Source organism: Lithobates pipiens, unplaced genomic scaffold (genome assembly GCF_037356315.1).
Source record: "Lithobates pipiens isolate NorthernLeopardFrog02 unplaced genomic scaffold, aLitPip1_a1.2 Scaffold_22, whole genome shotgun sequence".
Taxonomy (NCBI): domain Eukaryota; kingdom Metazoa; phylum Chordata; class Amphibia; order Anura; family Ranidae; genus Lithobates; species Lithobates pipiens.
In genome coordinates, this window is record NW_027507784.1 from 305,993,186 (window position 1) to 306,011,353 (window position 18,168).

Below are 18,168 nucleotides of genomic sequence, written 5' to 3' on the forward strand. Positions count from 1 at the left end.
TGCTTGTTATTTAAATAAAATAAACCCAGACTAGTATCACTTTAATGGCTTGCAGAAAGCAACCTCTATTCCAACTTCCAAAATTACCTTTTGGATTGGGGTCCAGCTCTCCAACAACATACCCACTAAAGAGAAAGATGACAGCGCAGAAGTTTGTAATTATAAAATCATTATAAAGAACCTCAGTAACGTTTTTTTTCAGGAAATGACAGACACAGACATCAGAAGTGTGGTTTTACATTTATTAAAGGCCAACACATTCAGACAGTTTAAATACAGGATCCTGGAAGAAGTGGTGACGGCAGCCGCGGTGGCACAACATGCAGGTGCGCTAAGAAGACGCCCAGCACAACTATCTATGAAAAGAAAACAAAGCAGCAAAACATGAACATACTGCATATAGCACCCAACAACAAGAACCATCAACATCCTTTTCAAAGTTATAACACCATATAGTGTCAAAGATAAACAAATCATGATTAAATATGGATTAATAAATATAAATTCATGCCATACAATCCAATAAAGTGCTAGAGTGCTCAAAAGGCTGCTACTGCTTCCCAAACGTTGTCCTATACCCTCCCCAATGCGCTTCGACAAAGGGAATCGCATGTCTTCCTCAGGAGGTGGTTCGTCAGCATGTATTGACCAAACTTCACTGTGCGGTCACACGCCATGAGGCGAGGGCATTCACAAAAGGGGCGAGCACTGGCGTGTTGGCACTTTCTTTGAAGTACCTTCCATGAGGATTGTCTTTTGGCATATAGTTTATCACTACATGATGGACTTTCACTATGTAGCATGATTTGCACATAGAATATTATGTACGTTTGAGCACTGTAGCACTTTATTGGATCGTATGGCATGAATCTATATATTTATCATCATATTTAAGGATATATGTTTAAGTTTGTTTAGAACACTATATGGCAAAATATTTTTGCACATATGGGATTGTAAGAATCGCTAGCAGCTGACCTATTATATACATATGTAATACACTTGTGTATATACACTTTGTATTGGGAGGATCGTAGCAGTAGCTTGCAAGACCTTAACATTATCAGTACCCTTTTAATTTATATTCATTGCCCTTAGGGTCAGTGGGGTGCACTAGCCTCAGACAGATTTAGCATAAACAATAAAAAGATGGGGGGAGGTTACAATGCACTTATGAAAATGTATTCATATGACCATGAAAAACACAAGGTTGAATTATGAGAAGTTCCGGTTACCCAATTAAAACCAGACAGATCAGTTGATGCATAATCCAGAAGCCTTCATGCTATACTACTCCTCTAGAATATATGTCGCTAATTAATTGCAATCCCACAACATAATTGCTGCAGAAGATGTTCTCAGTTGATGGTTATAGGTCAATGTATAAAGTGGCTGATTTAAGGGTTCCCTAGAACATGTCAAGAACAGTTAGCACAAATCACTTATAAGAAAAGGAATAAAGTACAGCACGTATTACGTGTTGCTTTACAAATCATAACTAGGGTTAAAGACCAAATAGTGGTACTCTCCATTTTAGAACTAAATATTGATCAGTTTCCCAAAACAGTTACATTCACGGCATGCCGTGAATAACTGTCAGTGTTTCTTGCACTCTCAACCATCAATGGCTGGGGTCCTAACCGAAAACGTGCAGCACCATGGCAACTGCAGATCAAAGAGCAAGATAGCAGCTTCCTTGGCTGTAAAGGAGAGGAGGATTTAGTTCTGCTTTGAGAGAGGCAAGTGCCTACCCTGGGGACAAACAGATAAACTGTCAACTTTCCCATTCAGAGTATTTTGTTTTTTGCACAGCCGTTTTATTTTGAATTATGTGATTGATTTACCTGATTTTAACTTTCAAAAAAGGTAGTTATGAATCTCATTGGTGTCCGTGCTAAAATATCCATTTCGAATTTAGTGCCAATACATTGATTTATCAAGTTTGCCATGTGGGAGTGGCTGGAGTAAATAGTGGGCTTCTGAATACCTCTCCTGCTTTACAAACAGGTAAGCAAAAGGGGTTCCCAGAGCACCAATCATTTCTCTTTTAAGTGTAAACAAAAAGTACTTTAAAAGTGGTTATAAACCCTTAGGCTCCATGCACATTGGGCTTAAACATCTGTTCTATTTGGAGTAATAAAAAAAAAAAAAAAAAAAAAAAAAAAAAAGCTCATAGAACATTTTTTGTACAAAGTTTAGATGAGTTTAGGAGAGTTTTATGTTTTTTTCCTGCCAGTGAGCTCCAATCAGAAACGCAAATGAGAAGGTTTTTTTCTCTGCCTCTAAACGTCCCAATGTGCATGGACACACAGGATAACACTGAGTTGCTTCTACAGGCAGAACACAAAACTCCTGTAGAAGCAACACGTTTTACGCCAGTGTGACGTGACTGACCTCAGGTGACACTCAATAAAACAAATCCTCCAACATAAGCTGTACCTTTTAATCTGCAGTATTTTCTACATCTAGTCAAAGTGCAGAATTTATAAAGTTTGCTTAGAGTTCAGAAAAAGGGTGCGGAGAGCAGAAGTCACACTGCAGAGCTCCGTGAGGAGAGTCCTGAGAGCTGATTGGAGGGAAGTGACACACCCCCCTTCACACAGCACACAGGAACAGAGCTGAGGCTGTCAATCAGATGGAGCTCCCTCCCTGTCACCATTTTCTTTTGGTGTTAAGAAAACTTGGCAGAAGTTATTCATGCGAGGAATGAAGCAGAAAACGGAAGTTACATTTAGTGCCCTTAATTGAAACATGCACACAGTAGAGGGATATGCTTTGTTCATATTTCATGTCTGAGGTTTACAACCACTTTAAGGCCTGTATTGTGGAGCATGTGCAGCTTCCTTTAAGGTTTATTCTGACATCAGTTTAGGACTCTTGAAATCATTGTCATTGAAAGGTGAATCTGACCTGCATTTCACCTACTCCCAAACTGCATGAATGTGCATCAACCTAGCTTAAGCTGCTTTTGCATTTCCATCGATTTGTCAGGAGAGAAAAGCAGCTGATGGGAATAAATGTCTGTTGATACATGCCCTTCAGCTGTCCATACATGAATTGAATCTTGGCGAGTTTAGCAAGGAGATTCGATCCATGTATGGACAGGCTGGTTGTACTGAATAATATTCATCAACTTTAGTACAACCAGCCTGTCAAATTTTTGACATAAGATTACCGCCTGCAGCTACAGCAACTAGCAGCATTCAGTGTATTTTGCAAACCAGGAAGGGTCCCCCCCCCCCCCCACCGGAAGAACATACAACTGCAGAAGCATCCCCCCCAATCAATACTGAGGGGTTGATTTACTAAAACTGAAGTGAAAAATCTGGCGCAGCTGTGCGTGGTAGCCAATTAGTTTCTAACTTCAGCTTGTTTCACAAACAGAAACCTGAGAAGCTGATTGGTGTCTATGCAGAGATACGCCAGATTTTGCACTCTCCAGTGTAATCAATCCCTGCCTGTTTTGATGGGGGAATAGAGCAATCAAATCATCTATGGGTGCTCTCTTGTGCATGTTAATGGCTATACACATAAAACACAAGAGCTAGATGGCTCTCTTATACTTACAATAAACAAAGGACTTTCTACATATACTTCATTCATATACATCCTGCTTATCTGCAATGTAATCTACTATCTCTTGTGGGGTCATCAACTTCTCACCATCGGCGTCTGGGATCTCAAAGCCTAGAAGGAAAGACCAGAGTTCATTAGAATCAGACAAAATGAGAACATACTGAATGAAGGCAGCAGAAGGCAACGGTGCAGCTCCAGCAGCAGAACACGAAGTCCCATCCCCTGCTGCCAGGCTGTGGGGGAACTTGCTGTTCTAAAACTGCTAGAGGACACAAAGCTTCCTTGACTCTGATTTAGAGAGCAGAGCAATGACAGCTTCACAGATAGTTTAAGCAAGTAATGTCTCAAGCTGTTTTTGAACAGCTTCCAGCAGTCCCCTACCCCAGCCAGCAACTCCCAGAACACCCGTAGTGGCCAGCAGTGCATGTGGCTTCTTGTCATTCAGTAACTGACTTTTCAAGTCTTCAGTCTGAGGGAACCAAACATTTTAAAATGTTTCTCACTTTTTAAAAGGATAAGAATATATTGAGGGTGTGCAAGTTACAGGCGCAGCAGCTCCGGCACCCACCTTCCCCAATAGTAACAGCGAGCCGGGGGGTCGTCTACTGAAGAAGTGGCTAAAATCCAACAGGGTGATTAAACAGAACTTGATCGATAGACCAACTTCTGTTAAACCACAGTGGCCATGCATGGATCAAAATTTGACTGGTCCCTGCTGAACTGCCACATTTTCGATATATATACACACAAAAAATGATATTGAAATCTAATGACAGCTGGAACAAATACTATGGGTGACAGATATTTATTCATAAGCTCTAACCAAATTTGATAAGCCAATATTTGCTGCCATCATCCTGCAAAATTAATATGCAGCTTTAACCTGCATTCCCTGCGCCTGCACGTGTGTTTACTGATGCTTGCGCACAAGCCAGTTGCCTAGCAACCCGCAAGTGGGTAGGGGTAGATAAAATCACCCGCGTACAGAGAAAGCTCGCTACCTCTACTGAGACTGTCCTACTGACACAGATAATTAAAAATAAATCATTGCCGGGAGCAATGTCATAGAAAAGTTCAGCTTAAACCTTTTTACATTAAATCATTTATTTCATTTTTTTTTTGGATTGGAGAAGAATTGAGGTTCAAAATAGAAGCTCAAATTCCATTGTTTATGGAGGTATGACCACAGCCCAGTGAGGTGGAAATTGCAGATGCTGGAGAACGTCAAGTCCTATAGCATGAATGATTCTACCTGAAAGCCCAGAAAATGTAAAAGGTTACCAGGCACATTTTATATATTATTTTGGTAACAACTCCACAATGAAAACACAATATCAGAAAAATGCAGATTGCGGGCTCTCATCGTGTCCATTTATTTCTATTGAATAATACCTTACTGCACGTAGTGGATGGATAATAATTAGTATGGCCCCCACGTATGCCTCTGAGCAAAAAAACATCATCCATCAAAGCCCTGGTGACACAGATTAGAGACATGGTCCAAGTCTGCCATCTAGTGATAAGGTGGAATATTGCAGTAACAGTTATTTTAAATATATGTCACCATGGCCATATTGAGTGCACTATGCCAGGTCCCTGGAATATATAGAAGAAGAAAATCAAACGCAAGGAGTGGGACTTTATGCACACTACGTCAATTATACAAAAAAAAAAAATATATTCAAATATGCCATTTTATTCGAAAAAAAAAAAAAAAAAAATTAAAAACATTAAAGCGGGAGTCCGCCGGGACTCCGCGTTTTTTTTCTTTTTTTTTTTTAAAAGCCAGCAGCTACAAATACTGCAGCTGCTGACTTTTAAAATAGTGACACTTACCTGTCCAGCGTGCCTGCGATGTCGGCACCCGAAGCCGATCTCTCGATCGTCTCTCGGGTGCTGCCGTCGCCATCTTGGGTATGGGAATCAGGAAGTGGAGCCTTTCGGCTTCATTTCCCGGTTCCCTACTGCGCATGCGCGAGTCGCGCTGCGCAATAAGGATGGACCCGCTGCCTCTGGGATCTGTGTGTTTCCCAGCAGGCAGCGGGGGACTTTCGGAAAGGGGCGTAATCTACGCCCCTTTCCGCAGAGAGCTATCCCGGAAGTGGGTGCAGATACCTGTACTGTACACAGGTACCTGCACCCCCCTCCCCCCTGAAAGGTGCCAATTGTGGCGCCGGAGGGGGGGAGGGTTCCGATGAGCGGAAGGTCCACTTTAAAACATATCCATAACAACCCAGACTAGTGTGCAAGTATATCCAGCCCCCAAAAAACAGGTAGGGAGCCCTAAAGTACTCTCAAACAAATGTTCAGCATAGTAACAGGCATAACCAAAGGCTGATAATAAACACAAGGCTGCAATTGTAGGGGGATGCGTGGGCTCACACTAGAAGAGTACTGTGCTCAACATGTTTCACATTTAGCAATTTCAGAAGCATGAAGGGTTAAATTTCAGCTCATTTCCCAAACAAAAACCTGATAGAACAAATATAACCCTTCATGCTCCTGAAGAAGCATTAATAAACGTGAGACATGTTGGGCACAGTTCTGTTCTAGTGTGATCCCACGCATCCCCCTACAAATACAGCCTTGTGTTTATTATCAGCCTTTGGTGATGTCTGTTACTATGCTGAACATTTGTTTGTGAGAGTACTTTGGGGGCTCCCTACCTGTTTTTTTGGTGGGTGGGTATACTCAAACACTAGTCCAGGTTATTTTTCATATGTTTTAACATTGGTTAAAATGATTTTTCTAATAAAGTAACATATTTGAATATATTTTTTGTTTCATCATCGACAGACTTGTGACCACACTTCATGCTTCTGTCAAGTTGGCATTGCTACGAGTTGAACCCATTGGGGAGATTTTACATCACTTCTTATCCGTGGGACAGCAGCACAGAGAAGACAGTGGCTGTCACTAGAGGTATTTGTTAAATCTACACAGGCCAAAGCAGGGCAAGTCTAATACAAAGTCCCAAAGAATGCCTCATTAGGATGAAGCGTCGGGGCGGGCTCTGCTGATGCCACTGCGTTATGTTTTTAATGTCTTCTCAAATGTGAATGACTATTTTATCAATATATGTTTTACATTTAAAATGGAATCACACTAGGTGGCCCCATTTTTCTCCTTTTGCCATATGTCATATTGAGAGGAACCGCTTATGAATTTCGGTCATTATACCTATGGTGGATACCCATTGATGTCACTACTTTAATGGATCCCTACCACATTTATATATTGTATCAGTTTTTATTGGAAATAATCTCATTGTTAATTTTTCATCAGCACTGCACTATATTACTTTAATGTAAAGACCATGCCATCATATTTTATGAAGGGAGGGGGGGGGGGGGGAACCTCATGTAGATTTTCCACAAGATCTCATTCACACGGGCGCACTACAGTGTAAATCCGCGCGACGGCCATGTTTACCTACACAGCGATGCACAGTTGTTCCATGCAGTCAGTCCTATTCATGTCAAATGGGATGTAGTGACTGCACACACACTGTGCCCAAATTGACAGCTATGAGTGTGCATGGCCCCAGACACAGAGTGTGCATTTGGGGCCATGCAGCCAGGTGGCTGTCAAATTGCGAGCAGCAGTTGTGTCCATGCAGCCGCTGCATCCCAATTGACATGAATGGGACTGCCTGCACACACACTGTTCACGGCAGACTAAAGCCGGCCATACATGGAACAAGTTTCTTTCCTGCAACCACAGGTTGATGGGGGAAATCCCTTCCCCAGAGTAATTGTGTTTTACAGCCCCTAGCAATAATCAACTTGGGTACAATCAGCTTCCTCGTACATGGTTCGAATCTAGGCCGGTCCCTGCTGAACTGGGTGAGATTTGAACAATCTATGGCGAGCTTTATTGATCTGCGATCCAACACACGTCCTCTATCAGGCTGAATGAAGGATGATTTTAAAATAAGTAAAAAAGTCTGTCGCCAATCACAGCATATGGCCAGAATTGGGGAAAAAAAAAAAAAATGTACCCAACTATAGACTCAATATGGGCCCTAAGTTGATATATGAATGGTTTCCAAGTCCTTAGCCCATTCTAAGCCCAGATGAGGTAGTGGTATTGCTGCTCCCAAAATGCATTGGACATCTCATGGTCAATTGTGATAAAAAAAAAAAAAAATTGGAATTTCACCTTTTAAACTTGGTGCCCATTTATGTAAGTTTGCATTTTATGTTGCTGGGATGTGACCTGCAGGAGGTTGATTCATCAGGTTTAGTTGTAGTGAGATTTGTAACAAACAGCCACAACCTTTACACTGAGAACATCCACTCTGGTAAAAGAAACATCAGTTTGGCAGATTGGTCTTTTTCACAGTTCATACAAACTATTAACTGTCCAAAGGTTTTTCTTTGACCCAATTCACCATCATTGGTTTAAACATGTTTGGTTATAACAATGTCGCCAAGCAGCTTTTCAGACAGTAAAGCTGACCTTCTATTTATGTACAGCGGAGCACCAGAAAGCATGGACACAACACTTACACTTTGGTGAGAACAATTTTAAATCAAATCCAATTCCCAAAGCTGGCTTCTCATCAGAAAATCTGAATGGCAATCAAAAAGACTAGACAGTCTTTGTACCAGGAGATCTTCCTGATTAATGAGAGACTATGCCTCATTGATGCCAACGCACAGGCATGTCAGTGAGGCAACCTTCCCCTTCTATCCAGTTATGCAGGGGACAAAGCTATAAGGTGGCCAAAGATTAATCAAAATTTGGCTGGTTCAGTAGGGACCGGCAGAATTTGGATCTATGCATGGTCACTGCAGTTCAACAGAAGTTGATCTACCAAACAGTGGCTGCAGCACTGTTCAAGTGTCTCCCCACTGTCAGTATACAATAGCGCAGCTTGGAGGATTCCTCCATCCACACTGAATGTGTGAATGGGGGGGGGGGGGGTGTGCAGTCTCTCTCTCTCTCCCCCCCCCCCCCCCCCCGTTCAGACCACTGGCTGAATGAAAAAAAAAAAAAGCGAACATGTTCGGCCAGCTTCATTTCTAATCGGAAAAAAAAAGTATATACAAAAATAAATCAGTACTTTGATTTGAGTGTTGCTTTATGTGATGCTGCATTATATAAACAGCAAACCGTAAAGGAAAAGCCTCCATGATGAGACCTTACCAGCTTTGTTCAATATCATTCTAATGGCCCATCTTCTCTCTGGCAAACAGGCTAACAGTGTGTCGCTAGTTAATGGTTAGTTCAAAGATGGAGCCGGTATAGTGCCCTGTGCATGTGCAGTGATGCACACTTCCACGCACAGAGCTCCAGCCATAACGTTTTAGAATTGGATGAGTGCTTGCAGTGAGAGTTGAAGCCTGCACATTGCAACTTTTCTACCAGGAAGCACCCCAGGACAATGCTGCAAGCATGACCGAGTTACTACTGCTGACCCTTGAACTCTTAATGATTGAGTAACACAGAATTCAGAGGTAAGGATTAAGTAACACACCGAGTTCAGAGGTCAGGATTAAGTCTATGCATTACTTAATTCTGGCCCCTGCACTCTATGATTCACACCCATGACCCTTAAGCAGCATAGGTTCAGGTTTACTTTAACTCATACCATTTTAAGCCCACCCACTGTTATGACAATTTGGCAGGACAAGCGCCCGCGCCGCCCCCCCCCCCCCGTTCTGCTTTCACAGGCTATGCTGAGGCAGAAGACATTGGCTCCTGCTGCTGTCAAAGTCAGTGAAGTGGGAGTATGGGGTAGGGCTGAGCCGTGCTTTCTATGCCTTTAGACGCAGGCAGCAGGGCATTGGCATGAGCCCACATGAGTGCCCCATAGCAAGCAGCTTGCTATGGGGTCAATAGTAGAAGTGGCAAGCCAGGAACAAAACAAAAAAAAAAAAAAAAAAAACTACACACCACACCACAATGAAACTGCACATATAATTTATTACAGGTGATGCTATGAAGGAAGGCACTGGACCCGATTATTATTCACAATGTTCTGTATGCTATGGTCAGAGAAGGCAAAGTAACAGCATGAAGTGCCTGCTACTATCGTTGCAGCGCTCCCAACCAAACCCTATGCACATACCATCTTATGGAATGTTAGTATTCAAGCCTAGGCACACATGTACCCCATTACTGTTACTCAATGATAGCTTAAGGAGGCTGTGCAGCGAGGTGTGCTTTTTTTTGGCGTGGGGGGGGGGGGGGGGGGCACAGTGAATGTTGAACAGGCACATTATGGTGCAAGCTGTACAGTATTTGTGTTCCTTTGTCTAATTGATAACAGTACAGGTTTTCTACAGCTCCAGATGCCTCCGTCATTTAGGCCCCTTTCTCTCCGCTGAACCCCGCTTGGCAGGCGGATGACAGGTCTGTGTCTGCTATGCAAAGTGGACACAGACAGACAGTCCCACTCTCTTCTATTGGGCAATCAGATGGAAACGGACCGCTTGTCTGATGCCATAAGGAATAGGACTATCATCCGTCTTTTTTTGGACAGGATCGGACGGATGGTGGTGGGTGTCAGTGGATCTGCCGCTCCATAGAAGAGACTGGAGGGTCCGACTGAAAAACCTGACAGGTGGACCTGATCGGGCAACCTTAGATATATCAGTTTCAGCTGTCGATAGAGGTGGCCACCTTTCCAAAATAAAATTATTTAAATCTGCTAGTACATCTAACGCTCCCCTGCAGACAATGGTGGCGTGTGAAGAGTGTGGGCAATAATACAGGAGGTGTGTTACTTGCCAGACCACTAGGTGAAAACAGAGGACAAAAGCCAGAAAAAATAAATAAATAATCAAAAAGCAGCCACCGTGTCTAATTGGTAAGCTGCAATAGATTACATTTTTGGTTTTATTCCGTTTTAAGACAATAAACTGGGGTGTAGCCATCTTACCAAACTCATCCTCCATCGCCATGATTATTTCAACTTGGTCCAAACTATCCAGTCCCAGGTCTTTCATGAAATGGGAGTTGACGGTGAGCTAGAAGAAGCACAATGAACATCTGGAATTTCAGGTTTATGCACCACTAAAACTTTATGTATAAATATATATTTATTTTTTAAGGCTGGGTTCACACTGCTGCGATGCGGGAACGCTGCGAATCCACTGCGGGTTCCCGCATCGCATGTCTCCCGGCGGCAGTTCACACTGCCCTATGCGAACTGCTGGGAGTGTCAGTGAAAAGTTAATGACACCTCCAAATCAGTTCGCATATCGCAGTGCGATCTGCAAACTCGGACAGGAATCGGATCACATGGTGTGAACACCCATGCGATCCGATTCTGCTGCGGACCAAAAAAAGGGTGCTGTACGCGATGCGTATTCAGCCATACTATCTGTATGGCTGAAATTGCATCGCACAGAGATCGCATGTGATTTGCACTGCGAATCACATCCGATCTCGTACATCGCAGCAGCGTGAACCTAGCCTTAAAGACAGGAGATATCTGTTGCCATTTACCATCAAAAGAGAGCCTGCAAAGTTAACCCTTTAGTGACAGTGTCAAACAAATAATGCCTGAACACAGTTTTGCAACTTTGACAAATGTTAGTAAAACTGTGCATATCATCACAGCTACTTTGTATATCCAGGTGGATTATACCACATTTGGGAAAGTGGGCTCTTTTGATGGTAACTGGCAACGGATATCGACTGACTTTTTCTTGTAACACTTTATCAAAAGGAAAACTGGCACAAAATCGCAAAAAAAATTTAAAAAAAAACATTTTTTCTCCTAAATTAAGCTGTATTTTTCATGCTTTACCATTATTTCCCACCAAAGAACACCACAAAATAAATTCTTCTCATGACGATCGCAGCAATACCACATATGTGTATGTTATTTGTACACGTATTAGGGCCCAGAAACAATGATGTGTATTTTGCGTTTTTTATATCCTACCTAAAAACACACTGCCACCGATTCAAAAAATCCTACCCAAAATGTACTTACCCTGACCCGTACACCAATTCTGGCACTGACCTAGATCATACACTAATACATACATATATATGTGTGTGTGTGTACACATACAAGCTTGTTTATTTACATTTTCATCTCCTACAAGGAGAGATACAATGCATCTTTCTTTCAATTCAGAAGAGAAAGTAAACAGAGGGACGGGCTGTACAGTGGTGGATCACTGCGATAGCCAATCTGAGGCTTTCATGGTGATGAGGAATCCCAGATATGAATGGCCAATGGAGGAAAAAAGGTGAACACGAACACACACACACACACACACACACACACACACACACACACACACACACACACACACACAGTAAGGTGGACTATGCTTTCAAACCTGGTTGAAACTAGTACTATACTCCTGATCCCATGTTGGGCTCTAATCACACAGACATTTAGCCACATTGCAAATCCCAGTGGCAAGAATCTACCCCAGCTGGAATTGACTGATAGCTGTTGCTGAGCCCTGTACAGTGGAATGACAGACTGTCAGTGTCCGCAGCTATTTGTGCCTGTTTGCACAGCCAGCGATTACCTATGATCGCAGCTGGATGCCGTCTGAGCACAGTGGTCAACCCAAGAAGCAGGAATCAGATTCTTGCTGCTGGGATACGCAGCATGGCAAAACACCCATGCGGATGGAGCCCAAGATCCCTTGTAAAAATATTAATGTTACAATCTTTGCTGACAGTGCCCTGATATATTAAAGCGGAGCTCCACCCTAAAGTGGAGCTTCCGCTCATTGGAACCCTCCCCCCGGCGCCACAATTGGCACCTTTCAGGGGGGAGGGGGTGCAGGTACCTGTACAGTAAAGGTATCTGCACCCACTTCGGGCATAGATATCTGCAGAATCTACGCCCCTTTCCGCAGGTCCCCCGCTGTCTGCTGGGAAACACACGGATCCCAGAGACAGTGGGGACCATCCTTATTGCGCAGCGCGACTCGCGCATGCGCAGTAGGGAACCGGGAAATGAAGCCGCAAGGCTCCACTTCCTGATTCCCATACCCAAGATGGCGGTGGCAGCACCAGAGAGACGATCAAGAGATCGGCTTCGGGTGCCGACATCGCGGGCGCGCTGGGCGGGTAAGTGTCCTTAGCAGTCAGCAGCTGCAGTATTTGTAGCTGCTGGCTTTTAAAAAAATAATAAAAACAAACAAAAACAAAAAAAAAAAAAAAAAAAAAACGGCAGAACTCCCGCTTTAACTGCAATTTTAAGATATCAGGTAAGCCAGATAAAGGAGTAATAACAATACATTTGTGTATGACTAGATCAGTGTTCCGCAAAGTGTGGGACAGGTACTACCACCCCTGCCATTCACTCTTCATGATGGGCAGTACACAAAGGATGCAAGTACAGAACAGAAAGACAGGCAGAATACACTTAAAGTTGGTCACACACACACTAGTGGAATTTTAGTCTAAATTTTCAGTTCAGAACGTTTGTTATACATTATCTAATCATTAGTGGTGTCAAATCAATGCTCTTTTCAACCGCATGAATGATGAGATGAGAAAATTTGAAGGCGTAGGATGGAAACAAATTTCTAACCAAGTATGTGGTATTTGGGAAATTCCTGTTAGTCCAAAACCAAAATGTTAAAACGCCAACAAGATATTGAAGTACTTTTGAACAACAATCAAATATACAGAATTTTTGTACAAATGTTTGCATGAAAAACTACTAGTGTAGGGCCATCTTTACTCTAGTGGAGGCAGCCACTGTGGGTACTACTGGTCATTTTCCAGACGACTGATCTAAAATAATGATACATAGAGATTTACTATAATTGGTGCACACAGAATTTGGTGCAGCTGTGCATGCCAATCAGCTTTGAAGTTCAGCTTGTTCAATTAAAGTGTTACTAAACCTACAACAGTAAAATTACTATGTATATGCAGTAAAGCATGCTTGTTATACTCACTGTGGAACCTAAGGGGTTAGTCTCCTGTATTGTTTAAAAAGGCTGTTCGATCCTGTCTTCTGATCGTCCCCTTCTTCCACAGTCCCCCAATTCATCTGATAGAACAGAGACTTGAGGGCAAGATGCACATGCTCAGTTTGGCGTGTACTGCTAGATAATTTTATTTTTCTTCTAGGGAGAGTGCATGTGATCACAGGACCAATCAGCACTAGTCTAGACAGAGGGTCTGGGGTCCTGCAGCCTCATAGCACAAGCAGAGGAGAATGAAAGCTCATTCTACAAGCTTTAACCAGACACTGACAGAAGCCACAAGCCTGCTCTAACTGCTGATGAGAAAGGGCATTTAGCAGTTTATATTTGAAGCGGAGGTCCACCCTAAAGTGGACCTTCCGCTCATTGGAATCCTCCCCCCCTCTGGCGCCAAAATTGGCACCTTTCAGGGGGGAGGGGGTGCAGGTACCTGTACAGTGAAGGTATCTGCACCCACTTCCGGCATAGATATCTGCAGAATCTACGCCCCTTTCTGAAAGTCCCCCGCTGCCTGCTGGGAAACACACGGATCCCAGAGACAGCAGAGACCATCCTTATTGCGCAGCGCGACTCGCGCATGTGCAGTAGGGAACCGGGAAATGAAGCCGAAAGGCTCCACTTCCTGATTCCCATACCCAAGATGGCGGTGGCAGCACCCGAGAGACGATCGAGAGATCGGCTTCGGGTGCCGACATTGCTGGCGCGCTGGGCGGGTAAGTGTCATTATTTTAAAAATCAGCAGCTGCAGTATTTGTAGCTCCTGGCTTTTAAAAATAAAAAAAATGGCGGACTCCCGCTTTAATAAAACTATTACATGTACTTTGGGTGACCAGACACAGTGAATGCAGGGTCCTGGGTTGAGCAACACAAAGTTTTGACAATAAAACCTGGAAGCCGATTGGTTTCTATGAAGAGCTGCGCCAGATTTTGCCTTCTCCAGTTTTAGTAAATCAACCCTCATAGTCTTCTGGGAGCTGGCAAGATGGTTGTCTTGAGAAGGAAATAAAAAGGGATGTATTCCACAACGCCACTGATGGAGAAAGGGTGAGTTTATGGATGGGACTGTGTGAAAGGTGGCAAAACACCTAAAGTAGTACTGTGGCAGTGTAACGAGGTGGTACACTTGGTAACTTTACCTATCACACACACTGGCACACAAAAAAAGAGCAGACCCACCTTTTCTGGATCAACCTTATCGTACAGCTTCAATACATATAAAACTCGTTCTGCAATGCCTTCCAAGGTTAGGGGAGGAGCATCGCTGTACTGGCGACATGACTGATATAAGTAACCGGAGACCTGCATACAAAGTAAAGAAAAGGGGTAACTATGTATATTTATCCAGGAAAAAAAATAAAAAAAATTGTTGACATAAAATGATGCATATAGTTTACTATGGCTCTGGCCCACAGACATGCCAATCATGGATCAAAATGTGTCTAGTTCAGCAGGGACAAGAATCAAATTGTGCACAACTAGACCGTTGAAAAATTCTCTCTCAATCAGCACTGCCGTCTAAAGCTGGTGGTGCTGATCTGTGTAGTCTGATGGCAAGAAAGTCTCCCCACTACCAGAATACAAAGACTGAGCGAGGAGGATTCCTCCATCCACATCCCAGCTTCCCCTTGCTGCCTCTACCACTGGTAATTGCATGGGAGTCAGTGTGTAAGAATTATTCCTCCCCTACCGTGAGACACCCCCCCCCCCCCCCAAAAGTAGCTTTGCTGGCCGGCTTTCTTTCTCTCCACACCCTCCTACCGGCTGCAGCTGCTGCCTGAGTGAAAAATGTCAGAACTGGGGGGGGGGGGGATGCTTGCTTGGGCGATTTGTACCGGTCACTTCCATTCATTCATCACTGAAGTATAGCAAACTATTTACTATGATCCAGTTTGTGAATGAAACTTCTATACGTACGAGTCTCTACACAGGCTTCTATTTATTCATCCACAGTGTAGATGAAGCTGTAGAGAATAGAAATGTCTCCAGTCCCTTCCTCAGTCTCAAAATGGAGACTTCGGGGTCTGTTTAGAGTGACCCCTGATGTCTGTCCAAAGCACCCCCCCCCCCCCCCCCACCACCAAAAAATAAAATTTTAAAAATGTTGCCAGTTTAAAAAAAAAGTTAAAGTGACGCTACACGTTCATTTAAAAAATAAAAAATAAAAAAAAAAAAAAAAAAAAAAAAAAACACACACAAACCTTTACAACCCCTTTAATATGAACATGTTAAGGGCCCTGTCACACACACACACAGACCAATCGGGTTTGCCTGTTCGTTTTTTAGGTGGACCCCATTGGCCCATCCATTCTGCTCTATGAAGCGGCAGATGTAAGTGAACTTATGTCTGTTTACATCCATCTAAATACAATCTGATCTTGCCACGGCCTGCGGAGAAAAAGTTAATTGTGCACTGCGGGGCCCTGCCAGCCCAGAGGACGGCCAATGCAATGCCTAGAATGTGGCACATCCATGTTCACCCTCCTGGCAATTTAAGCCCGCGCTGTTGCCGTCTTTCGGGTATAGTGTGGGCATCAAGTGGTTAAAGTGTGTTTTTTTCCACCAAAAAAAACTGCATTGGAAAAATCGAAGCACAAAAGTCACGTGACATAGAAAAAAAAATTGCAACCCCCAATATTTTATTCTCTAGGGCCTCCGCTTAAAAAAAAAAAAAAAAAAAAAAAAAAAAAACTAAGTTTGGAGGTTGGTGTTCAGCAGTGTCACCCTCGCGTCGGTGTCCTATCACATTGTGTCCCCCATTGGATAGTGTCCGCTGTGTACTGCGCAGTACACACAGATTCCGAAAATAGCCGAAGATGAACGGCGCCTGCGCCGTGAGTCCAGGTTCTATCCCCACCATCTAAGTGGACATAGAGTTGGAATAAAGAGCCGAGCGCAGCGAGGCCGAGCCCCTAAGCGTGGCGAGTGAAGCAAACCCGCTAGGGGCCCTCTAACATTTGCAACCCTATGTCCACTTGGATGGTGGGGCTACCACCTCCACTCACGGCGCAGGCGACGTTCATCTTCAGAGATTTTCCTTCTGCAGAAACGCTGCACCTGCGCCGTACGGGGTGGACACTATCCGATGGACGGACGCTATATGCCAGAACACCGGTATTGAGGTGGTGAAGGAAGGAGAAAGCGGCCATTCCTTGCTGTGTGTTGGAGGACGTCTGAGGAGTTGCTGGCAGGACCCGGAGGACCCCAGAGAGGTCACCACTGGCAGCCCTGAGTGTTCCTCAGTCCAAAATGACCAATCAGATTTCACTTTGTAGCAGCCTGGCTTTAGCAAAGGGACCTGTGATTGGTTGCTAAGGGTTACCACACTATGGACACGACCTCCCCCCCAGGTGACCCTGAGTCCGCACTGTACCTGTGTGTTGAGGAGCGGGGCCGGCTCTGCAGGTCTGGTGAGGGTGGAGCGCTGCCGGCACACGGCTCCGCTCAGGGGCGCCACAGCGCGCCGGGGGAGAGGGCGCAGAGCCGCGCGGACACACACACAGAGGGCACGAGACGCCATGGCTGACAGTGGCCTACCCACACTGCACTGCGGCGAGGACGGCACCAGCGAGACTTCCGGAGGGCGGGATAGAGCGGCCACAGACCATAGAGAGGAAGCTGGAACGAATAGAGAGCGGCTCGCCGTAGAGGGGCTAAAACCAGAGCGATAGTGGAGCAGAGCCCTTTCTACCACCTTAACAAAGCGCGTTGTATGGGCAATTATAATATACGGATATGGGAAATCATTCCGCCGTTTTGGCGCACCCCATTATTTAACCCCAGCGCCATCTTGGTGCACCCAATGCGTGCAGAGTGGAAGGTCACGGGGGTCATTGAGCTAGTCACATGGCTCAGCTGTCAGAGAGGATTTTATACAAAGCTCCCAACTGTCCCACTGTCCCTCATTCCTCCTCATTTGTCCCTCATTTGTCCCTCATTTTGGTCTGATCTATATAGTTGTATATAAAATGCACTTTTTAGCTTTCAAAAAGTGTTTCCCGGTGCCAACCCTTTCATCCAAAATCTAAATTGTTACATTTGTAAATCTTAAAAGCCAAAATAAAGGAATAGTAGTGGTAAAAAAAATCTCTTGTGTGTTTAACCAATCTTGTTTTTTTTTGTACAATTCTCCTTTAAGGGGGCGTGGCAAGGGGTGTGTCCTATGCCTGCATACTTTTGCTGATAGGTGTCCCTCATTCCTATCTCAAAAAATTAGGAGGTACATCTTATAGCCTGAGGCATGATTTAGGTATGTGAATGGTCAGGTTTCCCGCAGAAACCAATTATACACTAGCAGTAAGTTACTATAGGGTGTCAGTATTTGGTTGCCATGGGCAACACAACCCCTATCTGGACTCACACAAGGCCATAACCATACTTGGAAGTGTTCCCGAGAATAGGGGTGGAGAATGGGCGGGGCTAACTGTGGTGCCCTTGCGGTGCTACACATATTTTTCAAGCAGAGGCCCTAAAGAATAAAATGATGGATGTTGCAATTTGTTATGTCATACAAAATATGTGCAGCAGTTTTGAGAGCATGCAAATTGTTTACAAGAAAATATATTATGCGTGTGGTCACCAAAATGTAATACCCAATTTCTTTTAGTAAAATAAAAAAAAGACAATGACGAGTAAATAGATACCCAACATGTCACACTTTAAAACCACTTTC

The 18,168-nt window shown here is 44.0% G+C and overlaps 1 protein-coding gene across 1 annotated transcript; it reads right to left on the reverse strand.

Moving 5' to 3' along the window:
• Positions 1-228: 228 nt before the first annotated feature.
• Positions 229-17,062, reverse strand: NDUFAB1 (NADH:ubiquinone oxidoreductase subunit AB1). The gene is made up of 5 exons (XM_077449328.1): positions 16,870-17,062; positions 14,676-14,798; positions 10,466-10,553; positions 3,568-3,687; positions 229-356 (listed from the first exon to the last, which is right to left on the reverse strand). Exons 1-4 carry the CDS (start codon positions 17,014-17,016, stop codon positions 3,596-3,598), a joined length of 450 nt encoding a protein of 149 aa, XP_077305454.1. The 5' UTR covers positions 17,017-17,062; the 3' UTR covers positions 229-356; positions 3,568-3,595.
• Between the last annotated feature and the right edge of the window lie 1,106 nt (positions 17,063-18,168).